At 33.3% G+C, this 20,309-nt stretch overlaps 1 protein-coding gene across 1 annotated transcript; it reads left to right on the forward strand.

Annotated features, from left to right (window-relative positions):
* The first annotated feature begins 1,499 nt into the window (after window positions 1–1,499).
* Window positions 1,500–20,031, forward strand: CCP1 (P-loop containing nucleoside triphosphate hydrolases superfamily protein). Its single transcript, XM_028064879.2, has 11 exons — window positions 1,500–1,669; window positions 1,987–2,160; window positions 2,259–2,314; window positions 2,990–3,055; window positions 3,166–3,273; window positions 7,426–7,492; window positions 7,716–7,800; window positions 14,017–14,177; window positions 18,758–18,859; window positions 19,313–19,538; window positions 19,693–20,031. The coding sequence occupies exons 1-11, from the start codon at window positions 1,628–1,630 to the stop codon at window positions 19,824–19,826; spliced, it is 1,221 nt and encodes a 406-aa protein (XP_027920680.1). The 5' UTR covers window positions 1,500–1,627; the 3' UTR covers window positions 19,827–20,031.
* The last annotated feature ends 278 nt before the right edge of the window (window positions 20,032–20,309 follow it).

A 20,309-nucleotide genomic window follows, 5' to 3' on the forward strand; every position in this document is an offset into this window, starting at 1 on the left:
AGGCTAACAATTATTTTTACATGTTTTTCTATTAAACTATCCTAATAGTTATTTTTTTTTTCATTCATTAGTAGTTATTTTCTCATTTTCCTCCATTCATTTCACTTTACTCTCGATAAATATAAATTTACCTTGTATATTAACTTATGACATTGTAATATCATCACCTACTAATCTAATGTCATATATATTTAAAAAAATGTATACAAATGCGATAGTGCTTGATTTTCCCCAAGTTAGAAATAAACTAAGTTATATAAATAAAAACTTATGAAGAGGATTTGTATACATAAATAATAATTGTTAATTTAAAAAAAGTAATTATATTTTAATGGATAAAATAGAAATAATAATTATGGAAAAAAATAAATTCTCAATTTATATATAATTATATATTATGATGCTATTTGATAATTAGTATTTATATTATTTAGTTTATTTTTAATGTGATAATGGTTCTTCTTACTGAATTATATTTTTGTTATTTAATGTACTTGTAGTAGACCTTTATATTATATTACATTTGTATTTCCATGTAATGAATTTAAATCATATTAAAGTGTTTGTATTTAGGAAATTACAAAATATATATATATATATATATATATATATATATATATATATATATATATATATATATATATATATATATATATATATATATATAAAGAAAAGGATAAAAGATAGATACTATGATGGGTCTAAAGAAGTACTTACCTAATAATTTTGGTTCCTTAATGAGTTTAAATGATATTAAGTGTTTATTTTTAGAAACGCATAATTTAATATATGCCATATTGAGTGTTTATGTTTAGAAACTCATAATTTAATATATGACATGACAAAAGACACATATCCTGATAAATTTAAGAAAGTACTAACAAAAATAAGTGAATATATGAATAATCGAGAATAGTACCTTGGATTAAAGATATTTAAAGACTAAACTTAATACTATGTGATGCGCATCAACAATATTAAACATTATGTATTTCTTATGTGAATTAAAAAATGACTGATATTCTAAAAAATAAATTATAATTATATCAATAGTTTTAGTGAAAAACATTCAACTAACTCATTACTTCCTATTTAACTTTTAATGTTAAGAGTATAAATTTTTATTTTCGAACAGAGTGAACATATAAATGGATAAAATGAATGAAGTATTTTATTTTTACTGACTTTAATTTATAGCACTTAAAGTGAAAGTGAAAACTCTCGAACATGTTCACCCCTTAATCATATTTATGATTTTTAATCAATGAAAATGATTATGTAAAATAATTATTATCCGGAGGGATGAAAGTTGCGATGCATTGGTTACAAAATGGCCAGTACGTGATAAAATAATAAATTGCATATTTAAAATTTAATAAAGGAATTAGGTATATATGAAATAAGACCGTTAAGTTAATAACATTAATGCCTTCTTTCTGCTCCCACGTGATTTAAGCACTTCTCAATTCTTGCATATTTTATATCTATAAATTATAATCTGTGTAATTTATTTATCGATTTTTCTGGCTGTTCCTCACACTCCCCCACAAGAGCCAGAGAGAGTGCAGCCTTGCTTCGCTGGTGATCCATTCTAGAGAGAGAAACACTTCTTCCACTCTCTCTCTCTATGATGGCCGATGATCCAATGCCCACGCGCTGGTCTTTCCAGGTTTTTTTTTTTTACTTTCTCTTCTCTCTTCCTTTCCTCGTAAAACTAATTGCGATTCTCGATTCTTTCTTTTTCATTTTTCTTACCACCGACATTCGCATCGCGTTTCGTTGATCATTATATAACGGATTCTAATAGTTGCTCCGATTTGTTTTCTCACTAGCTCGAATAATGTCATGGAAATTTTACTTTGGCTAGATAGATTGTGTGTTTTTGTGTATTATTTTGTCTGTTTGGTTTTGTTGATTTTGTGGTGGACTGAATTTTACTTTTGTTGTTACCGAGAGTTTTACGTAATTTTAATTTTGGATCTTCAGGACTTCAAATTTTATTATGATGCTAAGTTTGGTAGGAAGAAGGCCGAGAAGAATGGCGAGACTGCTGATGAAGCGGTGGTAAGTAATGGAGGTTCATTGGGCGCCGTGTTGAATGGCAATCCGCATGCAAAAAAGGCATCGGAAATGGCTGTCTATGAGCAGTTTCGAACTGAGGTACTGTGTTTGAGACGTGCAAGTGTCTTGGGTAACCGGTCATTCATCACTCCTTAAAATTTCCCTGAGTTTCGTGATGCTTTGATTTTGTGTTTCAGGGGCAGAACCAGATTCACTCAAATGGATTTTCGCCGGTTAATATGGATGAAAGGCCGTATGATTTTCTGAGCTATCTCTTTGTGTTCTTGGATTCTGTTGTTAGTAAATATTCACTTAAAAATGTTAAAAGTCAATTGTATCAGAAACAGATACGATGCCTTTCGTAATTGATTGAGTAATATGTTAGTTCAGTTATGGTTAAAGTCCTAGATACTATAAAAAATAGACATTGAGGATCATTCGATGATAGAATCAATGAAGTTTCTATTTTCTTTCATTGCATTTTGAATTTGCTGACTTTTATGCGTAGTCCATACCTTTGAGGCTCTCGCCTCACCTAAAGGAAACAAACAGACAATATCATATATGCATACTTTAACAGCCATTACTAAAATTGATAATTTTATATTTTCGCACAATTGTAACAGTTAGTATATCATCTCTTGAATTCTCCTGTTCTAGTGGACTGTGTGGAAGATAGTGAATTTGCTACAGTTTTACATCTTTTAGAAATCACGGTTGATATTTTCTGTTGTTTAATGAATCACGATTGATATTGATCCTTTGATCTCGGCTCATAACCTTTAATATTATCAACTTACGAGTTTTGTGATTCTGTGAGTGAATAAAGAAAATTATTCACTCTTAGAATTACTGATAACTTAGAAAATGTGGAAGATAGAAAATTATTCATCTGCAACTCTCGGATAATTATCCCTAACATTTTCAGGCAGAGATCTTTGCTTCCACCTTTTGAGTCTGCAGAAATGCGAACTTTAGCAGAGAGCCTAAGTAGGTATATTTTCTCTCTCAATCTTTCGAACAATTATACATACAAATGCTGAATATTTGGAGTACTTACCTGTGTATTCGTCAAAATTTTCATTGCCCATTATATTGTTGCAGGGATATCATTCGTGGAAGTCCAGATGTAAAATGGGAAAGTATCAAGGGCTTAGAGAATGCCAAACGTTTGCTGAAAGAGGCTGTTGTGATGCCAATTAAGTATCCCAAGTAGGTATCCCTATTGTAAATTTTCTACACCTAACATTCCTTAGAGGTGTTCACAACCATTTTGTTTGACTGCTTGTGAAGATATTTTTGTTTATGTTGTAAATGAGATCTTTTCATTGGATGTTACTAGTTATTTACATTTATGAATGAATAGACTAGTGTTTTTAATTTAAGATGAAAGCAAGGGTAACAATAATGTGAACACTAACCTTTTAATGATTTAGTTTAACTATATGGTGATTTAGTTTTGGTGAGAAATATCTTGAACCGATATTTTATCTAGATTGTTCATGCCTATTGTTGGGTTCTCAACAATAATAATGCAAGAAAACACAAGAACAAGATTGAATGAAAACACTTTTATTTATCTAAGCTCATAATAGTCTCTATATATAACACAAGATTGTTTGTCGTACCACTACTTGACGGTTTACTGCTCCCTTACATCAAATAGTCTAATCGTCTGACTGAGTTCTTTAGTAGATTATTTGCTATACATGATTTAGAGTCAATGAAGATACATCTCTCAGCCCATGACATGCCTCTAGTTTAGCCTTCTTAATATGTTCAAATGCCAAGGTTCCAAACACCCTCAAATTCTCATAATTTGTAGGCCTTCGACTCAATACTTCCATAGGAGTCTTATTGTTCAGAGTAGATGATGGACTCTTTCTTATGAGGTAAATGGCAGTCTTTGCAGCTTTCCCCCAAAAGGATTTAGGCAATCCGGCCCCTAGCAACATACATGTCACCCTTTCCAAAATGATTTTGTTCATCCTCTTAGCCAACCCATTTTGTTGTGGTGTACTTGCAACCATCTTATGCCTCTTTATACCTCTGGCCTTGCAAGAGTCATTGAATTCCTCTAAAACAAACTCTAGTTCATTGTCTGTCCTCAACACTTCTAGCTTGGTTCCCTGCCGATTAATCACCAAGGTGTGTCACCCTTTGAACCTCTAAAAAGTCTTAGTTTTACTTTTTAAGATATAAATCCACACCTTTCTTCAATAATAATCTATAATGGTGAGAAAATAAAATCCTTCAACATGAGTTTGAGCTCATGTTCGATCCCTTAGGAGATGCATGAGCATACTCAAAGGGTCTACTAGACGCATGCTTACCGTTCTCAAACTTCAACCTGTGAGACTTTCCCTGTACACAATGATCACAAGACTCCAACCCCTCTATCTTATCACATCCTAGTAGGTTCTGCCAATTATAACACTCAATTTCTACCTGATCATTTGGTGAGTGTCACTTCTGCTTCTTCCCTTGAGCTCCCTTTCTTTCTTACCCTTTGACATGGACACATTTAGACTCAACCCATTACCCTTTTCTTTACATTCTTGAATCTTTTGAATCTCCTTAGTCCTTATCGAGGTTTGCACCTCCTCAAGATTAATGGTTTGCTCTTTTCCAAGTAGTAAAGTGTCTTTAATCGTTCACCATCATTCTTGTCTCAGTTGTCTTGAATGAGTACAATTGTTACTTCAGACAGAGTCTATGTGCTAAAAGCTTAATCATATACCTTGACTAAAGTTTCATCCACATTGACGCAATAATCTTCTCCTTAGCAACTTCTCTCAATGCCTTATCACCAAGACACAAAATTGTGGAGCACTTGGCTTTGTTGATCATGCTAGTCATCTCCTTTTGAGACATAGATGTTGGCATGTTCGGCTCACCCTTTAGAGCCTCAACACACTTGTGTGTGTCAAGACGACTTCCATCTTGATCCTCCACAATTTGTGGTCATCCCTAGAAAACTTCTCGATGTCAAACTTGGTGGTCACATCTTCAACTTTTTGACTTTCTTTTTCTTGTTCCCACATATGACACCAATTGTGGGTGCTCAATAATAAAAATGTTAGAAAACACGAACAAGATTGAAAGAAAGCACTTTTATTGATCTAGAAGGTTCTATACATAGAGGGTCTAAAAGTTCAATAATGTCTCTATATATAAAACTTAAGCTAAGTTAAGCCTAACAAATGCTTGCATTGGTCTGTCTGTGGCACCATTACTAGATGGTCTCTACTAGATGGTCTACTACTCCCTTCCATCAAACAGTCGAACTGAGCTCTTCAATCAGGTCGTGTACTACACAAGATTTAGGCTTTGTTCACTTTAGAAGATTGATTTGGGGGAGAGAGAGATGATGGATTGTAATGGACTAAAGAGTGAAGTGTGTGTGTTTTTTTTAAAGGATTTTGGGGTGAGAGTAGTGAATTTAGAAGTAAAGTCTGTGAAAGTTTATAAGTGATTTGAGTGATATGATGGATAAAAAATAAAGTTTTAATAGATTAAAATGTAAGATTATAATTTTGCTCTTATGGTTAAAATTAATATATTATTATTATTATTATTAAAATACTTATTATTATTATTATTATAAAATTTTTTATTATTATAAAAATATAGAATCAGATCCATCAAAACTGGGATTGAATCCATCAAATATAGAATCGAATCCATCAAAATTGGGATCGAATTCATCAAAGTTGGGATCACATCCATTCAAAGACCAAAAAATTGGAATTGGATCCATCGAAGTGGAATTGGGTCCATTCAAAGACCAAATATTGTGGGATTGTTCCACCTAAGTTTGGATTGGGTCCAAACATGAATAAAAGTTGAGGAAAATTTGAGGGTACAAGAGTAATTTAACAACAATCACTCTCAAATCATCTCTGTTCAGGCGAGATTGAAAAATCATCCTATCCCGCTCTTCCCCTCCTTCTCTCGCCTTCAATTTGTTGTATTGAACACGATTGTTCCTTTCAAATCATTGCATGCAACTTCCTTCACACAGTATCATCGGTGCAAACAGACACAGCCTTAGATCCAATCATCACACCTATTAATATATATTTCAAGCGGTTAACTAGATGAAATATTCTTATGCTTGTGAAAAATATAAAAGAAAAGATAATGAATTTGAGAGAGCTAGATCACGCCTCTCATGTGTTTTCATATTTATGTTGATAGACTTCTCATACAATGAGTTTAGAGAAGAGCAAAGATCAAACTAGAATCCTTGTCTTGGAGCCTTTTTGAATGAATGCTGCATTCCAAGGACCAATACAAGAATTCTGCATGAATTTACTCAACTCCAACTGTAAAAGATAAATCTTGTCTAGTTATGATAAGATAAACAAGTTTTCCAACCAGTCCTCTATATCTTTTTGGATCTTGTTGTGCTATTATTAATTTTTGTTTTGAATCCATAGGACAATCTATTAGTTTACAATCAATCATGCCCGTCTCTTTTAGGATGTCAAGAGCACATTTCTTTTGACAAATTACAACTCCTTCCTTTGATTGAGCTACTTTTATGCTCCAAATAAATTTGAGACTTCCAAGGTCCTTGGTCTGAAAATGATTGTATAGGTGTTCCTTTAATTGAGATAAACTAGCAACAACATTCCCCTTTAATTGAGACTATATCGTCGACACACTATTTAAGTACACACATTTTTTAGAGGAGGTGTGACAATAGAGATCAGAATGGTCTTCAAAGGGACAATACAAGAAATAAAAGGAGTAGCATAATTGTATAACGACATAAGATGAATAATTGTATTTGAGAAGATATTGTTGTGGTTCTAATTGAGAAGATAACAAAAAAATTGATTAAATTAGTTTAGACATGTGAAGAACTGGAGGTGCCGATTTGGAGAGCAATTTGTGTGTTTTTTAATTGTAAAATAGGGTAGAGTAAAACTAGGATGGACGATGGACGAAATTAATAAAAGAGATCTGTTGATAGATAATACCGTAGTGTTTACATTATTTTCTTTCTTTGTTAGAAAAAAAACAAAACCTCATTTTAAAGTCCTTGAATAAGGGAACAGAAAGAGGTCTAGCTGATTCACAGATTTCGGGTGCTGCTTGTTTGAAAGTAACAGATACTCTAGATTTGTTATTTTGAAATTTTGACCAAATGGGTTTGTTAGTTTATTGTTTTTTGGAATTTGAGATTATATTCTGAGCTCCCTGTCATGCTAAAATTGCTATATTAATATATTGTTTTTTGAAATGGTTAACTAATTGATTCCCAGACATGCATTTGTACTAATAAAAGTTTACTAGATAAGTAGAGATTTGAGTAAAATATTTTCATGGTCAAGCTAATCTTTCTCACTTTTCTAGGTACTTCACTGGTCTGTTATCACCATGGAAGGGCATCCTCCTTTTTGGACCACCAGGAACAGGAAAGGTTTGTATTGTTATTCCATCATTAACACTCACTAGATTGCCTCCTAGTGTCATTCTAAAATTGTAAGTGAATTTTAATGTGTGCGTACATAAAATTAAAAATTCAAAAGTAATTTGTATTGGAAGAAATATACAGCCGTCCTACTTTCATATTTTGATCGAGCAGTTATTTTTTCGTTTATGAATTATTAATTGCTTCCTAACTTTTGGTTTGATTGTTGCAGACAATGCTTGCTAAGGCAGTTGCGACAGAGTGCAAGACTACCTTTTTTAATATTTCAGCATCGTCTGTAGTTAGCAAATGGCGAGGCATGTATCTTAACTTTCTCCCTCTTTTTTAGATTATTTGTTTTGTAAATCTTCTTCTAGGTACCGTATGAAACATGAAAGTGTTGATTTTTATAATTGCAGTGTATGTTATTTTTTCCAAAGGAAATAGAATAGTCTCTGAAGATGGTACAGCTAAATTTTTTCAAACATTACGATGATAACTACCTTGTATCCTGCCAATTGACACACTCCCTTCGTGGTTTGGAAAGGTTTTTGTTCAAGACGATTGTCCTTTGTTTGACATAGCCAAATAGACATAGAGAGACATATGTAGCATATATATCTTAAAAGAAAGGTCTAATATCAATCAGAGAAGCTCTAAACAACTATTTGATATAGCATGGGTGATTTGGATTAAAGCAATTGATTCCATGACTTTAGTTCAATTTCAATCTGCACCATTTGCTATTTTCAGCTTCTCTCACATCTCATCGTAGGCCAATGATCTCAAAGAATGAGCGTACAATAGGTATCCATTAGAGGTCACATGTATGTTAGTTGCCCATTAGTTTAACAGCTAGTTATAATACATCAGTTGGCTAGGCTGAATTAGAGGTCACATTTTAGTTATTTACCCAATAGGTTAGTAGTTAGTTAGAATATGAGTTAGTTAGGTTGGATTAGTCAAATCATATGGTAGGGATAATTTGAATGGGGTGTATTGCCTATACAATGAGGGACTAAGAGGGAGAAAGGATCTTGTTATTTTGTGAGAGAATTAGGGCCTTCAACTTGTTAGGTGCAAATTATTAGATAATTAAATTACTCTCACATATGTAATTTCTTTAGTTCATCATACAAGAAAAGTATGTCGTGAAATCTAGAAAACATATTTTTTAAAGTGTTCTATTTCTTATCTCCATTCTTTCTATATAAGGGCTCAAGAACTTACTTGAATTCATTCTGAAATGATTCAAGAATGTTCTTTTAATGAACAATTGATGTTTTCTCGTCTCTTACATTCTTTGATATCTTTCCTGATATGAAAACAAGTGAAAAACGCAAGGAGGGTTGAATTGTGTTTTAAGAATTATAAAAAACATTTTGAAAAGCTTTTTTCGATAGGCATTAATAGATGAAGAGTAGACAGAGTAGACGTAACTTCAAGGTGATAATAGATGCACTATCTAAAAAACCTTTCAAAGATTGTTTTTATAAATCTCTCATTCAAATATTGGTTATAGTTTAAGAACATGTAATGGAAAAATGATTAGAGGTCAGAGAGATTTAAACAAGGTATTTTATCCTAATTCATTTGATAAACCTAGACTATGTCTAATTCTTGATCAACATGATCAAGTTCCACCAAGGTTGACTACCGTTGCAAGATACCAGTATTATTTGAACTCGCCACTTCTAGCTAAAACAATGAATATTCTTCTGGCACAACCACTCTTGACTAAAATTGAGTATTCTTTGGACACAACTCCTAATTAAAAATAAGTATTCTTTGAAATGCAACTACTTCAAGTTAAACCTGAGTATTATTTGGAATGTAGCCAATCTTGTCTAAAACCACTAGTATTATTTGGACATGGTCACCAAGTATGAGTATTCTTTGAACAACACCCACTCTTGGCTAAGACATAAATATTCTTTGGACTCGGCCACTCCTACTTATCTAAACTACTTTGATTACAAAGGGTGTGATCTACAAGATCACATGTTGCTAATTAAAAGAGGGTAATGTTCTAAGACGAATACCAGATGATAAAACTCTTTTAGGTTGTTCTTGAGCATGAATAATGTTCTTCCTCACAAATTCAAGGCTAATAATTGCTGAAGATTAAAGAAGTTTAGCTTTCAGGTTGTGATTGTTGCTGTCAACATTTCTTCTTCAAAGAGGACTTTTATATATGGAATTCAGTAAAAAAGAGTTGTTAATCTCTTTGAATCCTTGTGAGTTTTTTTAGCCTTTCTTCTTCATTGGCTTTTCTTTGACCATGTTCATGCAAGTAGATGTATTAAATACTTGTGGTTGCTTTGTACAACTCCTCTGATTCACAACATGGTTTATCATGCCTAGTCAAGTAGCTTCTTTCTAGCAAAAAAGCGCAAGATTTGATACAGCTGGTGCACTTTGCATGGATCAACTTTAAGTACACTCTTCAAGAGATCTTGATGTGAGATGCTCTTGAGAGAAATGAAGTGTCAAACATCCCTTTAACAAAGAGAATAAGTGTTTATAAGTCTTTGATGTGTTCCACGAATCTTCAAGGCTTATCATATGTCAGACAAAGTATGTTAATTGTCTGAGTAGATAAAAAAATTATTAGACAAAGAACATAAGCAAACCACTTGTCTTATGAAGGCATGATGCTTATAAAGATTTGTGTTAAATATAGAGTAAAATGTATAAGGTTAATCTCCCTTGTGTTTAAAATACACATAGGGTGAATATATTTATAATAGAGAGTGATACAAGTATATATGACAACCAAACATAAAAATGGTAAATAGGAGATATTGTTCCAAACAATATCAAATATCTACCAATATCAAACAATGTCTATGTTTCCCTAATAAACAATAGACGTTATGTTTCTCTAATTAACATAAAACGCAATATAAGCTAGTTCATATAAATTGTATATACCAATCTTGTTACAAATATAATCAATTCCCGGTCCCCTTAAAGACTTATTGAAAATATTTGCTAACTGATCATTTGAGTTAACGAACTCAATCTTGATGTCTCCATATATAGTCTTTTCTCAAAGGAAATGTCAGACGAGTAAGTGTAAGGTCATTTAAGTTTCCAACCAATCTTCTATTCGATTCAGGATCTAAAATAAACTCCCCTTGATTTGGTAGGAGTTTGGTATTAGGATCCATGGGTGTGTCAACTAGTTTTGAATTCATCAACCCATTTTCCTCCAAAATATTCAATGCATAATTCCTTTGGGAAGTAACATAAACATCGTTGGATTGTGTTACCTCAATACCTAAGAAACATCTACATTTGCCAAGATCTTTGGTCTGAAAATGGTGGCAAAGGTGTTGTTTCATCTGGAGATGTCTTGGTGGTCATTGCCTATCAGAACAATGTCATCAACATATACCATCAAATAGACACATCCAACACTTGATGATGCTAAAAGACTGAATGATCTACCTCTGTTTGACTCATACCAAATTGTTGAACAACATTGCTAAATTTGCCAAACCAGGCCCTAAGAGACTATTTTAGGATGTGAAGACGACATACCAATTCAAAAAACTCCCCCTAAGCAAAAAATCAAGGAGGTTGCTCCATATAAATTTCTTCCTGCAAATCTCCATAGAGGAAAGCATTTTTGACATCCAATTGATAAGAGGCCATTGTTGAAGAGTAGTTGTGGCTAGAAGTAAACGAACAAAATCCATCTTTGCCACTGGAGAGAAAGTATCACCATAATTCAATCCAAAAATTTGTGTAGCGTTTGGCTACAAGTCGAGCTTTGAGGCGATTAATAGTACCATCAGGACCAACTTTAATAGCAAAAATTCACATGCAACCAACAAATTTTCCAGACGGTAATGAGACGAGCTCCCAAGTTCCACTATTCTGAAAAGCACTTAGTTCATTTAGCATGGCCTAACGCCAACTAGGATGGGCTAAGACTTCACAGATAGATTTAGGAATGGACACAAAAGAAATAGACGAAAGGCTGATATAATCTATTGTAACTCAAAGCAATATAATGTGAAGAAAGATTACGAGTAGAACATATATCTTTATGGAGGGCAACTGGAAGGTCAGACTCAGTTGTCAAACCTGGAGGAGACATAATAGTTGGCATTTGAAGTCACTTGGTGGTTGTTGGGAATGATGTCTTCGACTATAAACCTTTAGGGGTGGTGGAGGAGAGGAATCTGACGTGGACTATGCACAACAGGAGGATCACATACAACATGAATATTAACCGTAACAGATGGAGACACATAAGAAGAAGAAGGACCCTTCAAGTAAAACGAAAACTCACTGAAGGTGAAAACTCACTGAAGGTGACACCTGCAAACACAAAAGAATGGTAAGAGAAGGAGTAACACTTGTATCCATTTTTGCGATCGAGTAAATCCTAGAAAAATGCATTTGTGTGATCTAGGAAATAACTTATCAATGCCAAGATCAAAATTATGAACAAAACATGTAGACCAAAAAATTTTCAAAGGCAAGGGATGAAGAGGTTTATGAGGAAATAAAATAGAATAAGGAATTTTGTTATCATCAAAGTTCGCATACAACTAATTTTCCTAATAAACAATATACATTATGTTTCCCTAATTAACATAAAACGTAATATGTCTAACAATTTGTTTTACTCTGTTATTTAAGTAAAATATCAAAAGCAAATAGAACACTTGATGATATGAAATTGGCCCCAAGGGCTTCCTTCCTTTTTCCTTTTTTTCGAAGAATGTAACCCTTTTGGAGAGAGCATTCAACAAATCAAAAACAATTTTTTTAATCTTCTGATTGCTCTCTTGACATTTGAAATCTTTATCTAAATAATTCAAAACTGGAATTATTTATTAGAAGACTATTATTATGTCCTTAATGAAGTGAGAAGAAAGAAAATTAATTTTAATATCTCTAAAATACTTTTTGTGACAGGATACATTTATAATTTAATAATCATCGCATTGCATTTCTTTCTTACATTAAAGTCATTCTATAATTTGTGAGTCAATATTAAATCGAAAATAATTTAAAAGCAGTGCCTTGAAGAACTGCCGCATGTGTAGTCTGTCTGTTTTATTTTGTAAGTAGGTGTATTTCTCCCCACTCTTTTTAATAAAGAATCCATCCTTTTAACAGGTAGAATATATTTGTTATTTTATGTGGAACTCGTATTTTAACATTTAGTACAATTGAAATTTTTATTGGCATGTATTATTAGTTTTATTCTTCAAATACCATTAAATTGGTGCATATGATCTGGATGACGAGAGCTTCTATTTCAGTATATATTTTAAAAATAGTTTATTTGCATGTCGGTATTATTCATAATTCCATGCATATTTATGGATTTACCTTGCTCATTGAACTGTTTTGAAATGCCCATAGATTATAATGTAGCTACTTTATCGGTGTGTTAATTAAATTCTGAATAGATGTGTGTAGAGAAAAGTCCCATAAGTGTGCTGTACCAGATAGATAACCTTTATTTTTGAATTTCTTTATGTATTTCATACAATTTACACTATATAAATATAAATTCTTATACATGATACAAATTAAAAATTACTCGTGACAGTTGTAATTAACATAATAAAGTCATTGGTGTCTTAAATTAGACAAAAGTCAAATACAAGTCTTTTACGTGTTGCCATGTCTCAGAACAAGAGGCAGCAGTCATCGGACTGAGAAGAGAGGCACAGAGGTCACCAGAGTTAAGCAGGGCATCAATCTCTTAGCAGACCCAGTCAGAGAGTAGAGAAACCAGAAACCAATTTCCGGAGAAGAGAAAACAGAGGCAGAGAAAGTGATAAACCAGTCACCAAAGTGCTAGCGTGAGAGACAAATGAGGTCGAGAGACTTTGTGCAGAAAAATGAGGGTTGGGTTAAGAGAACTACCGGAAACAATAGCTTTTTCATTTATGTTATGAGCGGAATATTGTTTTGGAAATTGGAATCTCTAAAATAGGCCCCTAAATAAGTCCTAATAGGCTAATACATTTATAGGGATTCTTGGAAATGTCCTATTTCATCCACTATATTCAAAAGTCCTATTTCATCCACCAGGATCCGTAAACCAGTCACCAGAGCGTTGGGTTGAGAGAAATGAGTTCAAGAAACTTTTTACAGAAAAAACGAGGGTTGGGTCAAGAGGAATACCGAGAAGCAACAGCCTTTTCATTGATTTCATAAGCAGAATATTGTTTTGGAAATTAAAATCTCTAAAAGAGACCTCTAAATAGATCCCAATAGGCTACAAATAGTGTTTAGAGGAATTTTTGGAATCAAGGGTCGCTATTTCATTTACACCACACTGCACCGCTTCTCTATTCTGCCGGGGTGGCTTACAGTGCACTGCTAAAAGGCCTGCTACTTAAATAAAACTGAGACAAAGATGAGGAAAACTCACTAACATGCGAAACATTAACTTGATTAACGAGGGATTTTAACGTGCTCCTCTTTCGGCTTCCTCTTTGTTGTAGTTTTTTACATATTGAATATGTACATTTACAGAAGTTATTTTTTGACCGCAGGTGATTCGGAGAAGTTAGTGAAAGTGTTATTTGAACTTGCAAGGCATCATGCACCCTCAACAATATTTCTTGACGAAATTGATGCAATCATTAGTCAACGTGGGGAAGCTCGTAGTGAACATGAAGCAAGTAGACGGTTGAAAACTGAGCTTCTTGTTCAGGTGATGCTTGTTTCTTACATTAAACATACTTTTTATAATCAAGTTAGTTAACTCCACCTAGTTCATATTTTATACCATTTTTTATATATGATCCAAAATGTCCCTTGGAATAAGATTTTGGACAAATTTTGGAGTTAGATAATACCAAACCCGTCCTACATTTAGGACCCAAAAACATTTTAAAAAATTGTACTTGTAGGGGATTGTTTTACAAACAAAGAGATATCAATTTCATTACTTAAAGGTCGACCCACATTTTTTGTAGTAGCTATCAATGGCCATCGTAAAAATTTATATTGTCAACCAGTAAGAAATTACCATATCATGTTTGACTTCAAATGTAGATATTACAAGAGTTAACAATCTTACAATATAAGACAATTTATAATTTGAGGACAATGTTAAAAACCCTTACACTAGTAGTGTATTTAAATTTAATTCTTTATTCAGTATTCCTGTTTCTGATAATACAATACCCCCACTAAATTTGAACCTTGATCTTTACTTTTTTGGGACAAAGAGTAATGAGAGTTAAATGTCTACTGCGCTATCAGTCTAACCATGATTAATAAGCTAAATTTTTAAATTTTGAATTATATATCATATTCAACGATAAACATAATGAAAATAACTTGAAATGTGTCATATAAATTAACAATATTGCTCAATATAATATCTTTACTTGAGAAAAATATAAAAGAATAGATAATGAATTTGAGAGAGCTTGATCACTTCTCTCATATGTTCTCATTGATATTGATAGAATTCTTATACAATGAATATAGGGAAGAGCAGAGATAAAACTAGAGTGCTAGGTACAAAGATAGGCAAAGCTCATATAAAAGTTTTCTAATAAAACTTTATCTTACTTATATTTAATACCTATTCCAACACTCCCCTCAAGTTGGAGCATACAAAGCTTGGATCAAATAAATTCAATTTGAGGTGTCTTAAGGATTTTGTTAACACATTTGCAAGGTCATCATTGGATCTGCCAAACGCAGTACAAATTTCTTTAGACAACAACTTATCCCGAACAAAGTACCAGTCAATCTCATGTGTTTACTCCTTTCATGAAACGCTAGATTGAAAGCATTGTAGAGAGCAGTTTGGTTATCACAACACATCTTCACTGACTGAATCTCACAAAAATCTAATTTCTGTGGAAATTGTTTTATCCATATCAGCTCAAAAGTGAGGGATGCCATTGCCTTACACTTAGCTTCAACAATTGACCAAGAAACAACATTTTTGTATCTTGCTCTTTCAAGAGATACAATTTCTTCCATAGAAAACACAATATCTAGTGGTAGAGCGTTTGTCCAAAGGAGAACCAGCTCATTCAACATCACAATATCTAGAGACTTGGGTATCTCCTTTATCTTCATAATGTAGTCCTTTCTAGGAGCCTTTTTGAGATATCTTAGAATATGGATGACAACATTCCAATGATCAATATAAAGATTTTGCATGAACTGAATCATCACTACTATTGCAAAAGATAAATATGGTCTAGTAGTGGTTAGATAAATAGGTTTTCCAAACAGTCTTCAATACATTTTTGGATTAGACAAAGCTTCTCTTTGTTCTGCCATTAATTTCTAATTTGGATTCGTACGACAAACCACTAGCATACAATCAATCATGTCTGTCTCTTTTAGGATGTCAAAAACATATTTCCTTTGAAAAATTACAACTCCTTCCTTTGATTGAGTTAATTTCTATGGTCAAAATATATTTGAGATTTCCTTGATCCTAGGCCTAAAACTGATTACATAGTTGCTCCTTTAACTGAGATAATCTAGCGGCATCATTCTCCATAATGACTATATCATTGATATACACTATGAAATACACACATTCCCAAGGGAGGTGTGACAATAAAAATAGAATGATATGACTCCTTACTTTTCAACCCAAATATTTGAACAATGTGATTGAATTTTCTAAACCAAGCACGTAGAGATTGCTTGATATAGAGAGCAATGCAATTTACAAACTATACTAGACTCCCCTTGAGCAACAAACCTAGGAGGTTCCTCCATGCAAACTTTTTCCTCAAGATTGTCTTGTAGAAAAGCATTCTTAATATCCAACTGATGAAGAGGCCAATGACAAATGGATGCCATGGTACGTAGAAGTTTGATAGTAGTCATTTTTGCCACTGGAGAGAAAGTATTATTGTAGTTATGCCCATAGATTTGAGTATATCCTTTTACTACCAATTGGGTTTTGAGATGATCAACTTCACCTTTAGGTCCAAATTTTGTGGAATAGAACCAATGACAACCAACTCCCAGATACCATATTGTTTGAGGGTATGCATTTCAACAATCATGGCCTATCGTTATCCAAGATGATTAAGTGTCTCTTTCACATTTTTTGGAATTTGGATTATTGGGAGAAGTTAGAATTGGATACACAAAGGACTCAATTGAAAGCATAGGCAAAACCTATTAGATTATGTGGAGAAAGGAAGAAATGAGTTTCTTCAAAAAAGGTGACACTTTTAAACATGTAATATTTTTTAGTGTCAGAAGAATAATATTCTAAGTTCAAGAAACATCCTTTTTAATTTTGATAAATGTGGATGGCCTAAGCAATCATGCAAGAGCTGACTGGGGATGCTAAACAAGGCATTGGCAGTCTAGACGAAGATAATAGAGTCCTCTAGATCCATGTCCTTCACCAATTAATCGACTTGTACCACACCATTGTATAACAGGACTTGGCATAAATGGTTATGAAATAATTTAAAATTTTGGTTAAGTGACTTAAGAAAATTAGGTTAAAAGGACAATTAGGGACTAAGAACATGCTTTATGTAAAAGGAAAGAGATTGGGAGATTTGTCCAACTCCCTAAGAAGTAACATAGGATCCATTGGCTAATGTAAAAACATGAGAAATTTAGTAATATAGTACGAGAAATAGAAGAAAATAACAAAGCATTTCTAGAAATGTATTCAGAAGCACTGGAATTGATTTTCCATGAACTTTGACACTTTAAGGTTGGAGAAATACAAGCTTTTGACAATATAGAATAAGTGAAAGACTGTGCTTGGTTGTCATACTTTAACCTAAAATATTCCTTATATTCTTCACTAGAGTACATTGGCTTAGGAACTTCAAATTTAGAAATATTGTTGTCATGTTTGGAAAGCCATGTAAAGAGTAAGAACTCTCTTGGGTTTCCATTCTCTTATAATCTGTGCATTGGGGACACTCTCTACCACGAGGATACCCACCTCTAGTGCCACAACTTCCCTTTTTACTAGTGGAAATTATGACATGAGAGATAGTCCCTGAAGACAAGTTGAACAAGGTTGAGGTATGAAGACAGTCCAGTAATGCAATAATGAAAATAGAAGGCAACTGAGGGTTTCAAGAGAGAAACCTAGGTTTTTAGGTGAGATAAACCTAGGGTTTCAAGTGAGAGAAACCGTGATAAAAACACTAGAAGACTTCACCAAATGGTACACAAGAACAAAGAGCAGAGGGCAACAATGGGCTCAAAGAGCCCTGACAACTTAAATTGTGGTAGTTCGAAAACATTTCTACCATTGGAAGGTGGCAAGTGAGACGCATGCACCTAGGACAGCTGTGATGGTGACAGCATGTGACGGTGTATCAGAGGACAAAACTTCAGTGATGGACAGTAGCGGACTACACAGACAATGACCAGATGACAATTCTTTTGTTGGATAGATGAATTTGAGAGTACTTGATCACTTCCTCATATGCTCTCATATTGATAGAACTCTTATACAATTAGTATGGGGAAGAGCAAAGATCAAACTAGAGTGCTTGGTACAAAGATAAACCTCATTCATACTACTTCCTACCTACATTTAAAACCTATTCTAAAACTTTTAAACTAGAAAATGACCAAAGAGAAATCAGGTTATGTCTTGATAGCGTAGAACTGTTTTACTTGTGTTGAATTTCTTTGAAAATACTCGAAAAGATAAATAATCTAAATTTATTTCACAATGTCTTTTGAATTGAATTACCTCGTATGTCAAATTCTCACATTTTGAAACTCTTCATCCAAAACATGTTGTGCTTCAATCTTTGTGTTAATAACATGCCCTTATTACGAAGTCCATAAATTTGAAGATGAACTTTAGATGGTTGTCGGATCATTTGTTTAAATAAGCAATAATGATAATCTCCAGACAATTAAAAATTTCGGCTGTCCAAAGAATTATGTACTTCTTATTTTATATTGCACATATCCTGCATTTCAGTTCCCTTTCAGTGCAAAGGAAGATCCTTACCATTTCATTGTACAATTTGAATACAAACAAATTAACTATAAATTATTTCCAACGCAATCACAATTATCCAGATAAATTGTTAAAGTTTTGCATTTTCTGGCAATCACTGCTTAATTTATTAGTTATTTAAGTTCGCCATGATAGTTGGCCTTTGAAATTGTAAAAGTTTTCTCGTTTTACCTGGGAGCTTGTGTCCTCTTGAAATTCAAACACTGCATCTTAATATGCATTGTCATCAAAACAGTGTCGTGTGTATTCTGCTTTTCTTTCTCAACCATTGATCATTTGGATTAAGATTGCAGATGGATGGTTTGACCCGGACAGATGAACTGGTTTTTGTCTTGGCGGCAACAAATCTTCCCTGGGAATTGGATGCAGCCATGCTCCGACGTCTTGAGAAGCGTGTATCCTTCAAATATAAGCTTGTGCATATTAGTGTGCAGCATAAATTATTAGGCCAAATTTTTTCGGGAGCATTGAATAAATTATTGGGCATCTCGTATCATCTCAATACTCTTGTTTCCTACACTACCGATTTTGGACATCTTATTCGCTCTAAATGAAACTGGCATCCTATCCAAGATGCTTGGTTTATATAATATAAGAGCATTTATTGTTTTGGGTTTAAATTTTAATTGCAGTCCGTATAGACATTCATTGTAGACTAGTACTGTGTTGTAAACATGGCAGGCATACTTTAAGCTCGTTTATTATAATTATTATTATTATTTCAAATGGTCTGGGATAGAATTGTTGTTTTGATTTGGGATATCTTTGGTGGTGAAACAAAAAAATAATAATATTGAGAATAGATAGTCCAATATCTCCAATGGTTGCTCCTTCACCATAATTAAAAGATCCTTGTACCACTTCCAGAACCAGTAGCGAGGAGAGCAATGTTTGAGGAACTCCTTCCTGTGCAGGCTGAGGAGGAACCGATCCCCTATGATTTGCTTGTGGATCAGACAGAAGGATATTCAGGGTCAGATATCCGATTACTCTGTAAAGAAACAGCAATGCAGCCCTTGAGACGCTTGATGTCACAACTTGAGCAGAGACAGGAGGAGGTGGTGCCTGAAGATGGTACGCTGTCTGTTTTTTACACAGGAACTTTGATGATAACATAACAGCTTCTTTTATGTAGATTTCCTTTTAACAATGTGTTGCCTATTTTCGTAAATATTTACTTGATTTTAATTTTACTCCTCTCTAACTGAAAGTAATCATTGGGTTGCAGAGTTGCCAAAAATTGGGCCAATCAGATCTGAAGATATAGAAACGGCATTAAGAAATACAAGACCATCTGCTCATCTCCATGCCCACAAATACGACAAGTTCAATGCTGATTATGGTAGTCAAATACTACAATGAAAAGTTTTAATTGTTATTCTTATGTCGTCCACAAATTTGATTGTCATAAAATTACTGTTGTAAGACTAGTTAAACCCTTGCAACTTCAACTTTTCTAGGTATGCAACTTTTCTGCATTATTAGTACCAACTATTCTTACAAATATTTAAGTGGCAAATGCTTGTGATTATACTTTTTAGTTCACTCATTGTTTGATTTTACTTCACGACATATTGTCAAAATTTTCCCTTATGTTTATTTTACGCACTGCTAATAATTGGAAAACGAAGACATGTTTCCATGTCAGGTGATTTAACTTCCAAGTACTTTTTCAACACGAAAGGTTAAATTTGAAAAAGTCTAACTACTAACAAATTATTTGAATTTAGCATGTTAAATGCTCGATTAAGCTAGGTTGTTTTCCGACTAAGATTGTAAGGCCAGGAATTTTCTCCAAAATTTAATTAGGTACTTGCTATTTGGCAATTGCTTCCTCCACCCAAT

Source organism: Vigna unguiculata, chromosome 3, assembly GCF_037176805.1.
Source record: "Vigna unguiculata cultivar grain cowpea cultivar isolate G323 ecotype 2 chromosome 3, ASM3717680v1, whole genome shotgun sequence".
Classification (NCBI taxonomy): domain Eukaryota; kingdom Viridiplantae; phylum Streptophyta; class Magnoliopsida; order Fabales; family Fabaceae; genus Vigna; species Vigna unguiculata.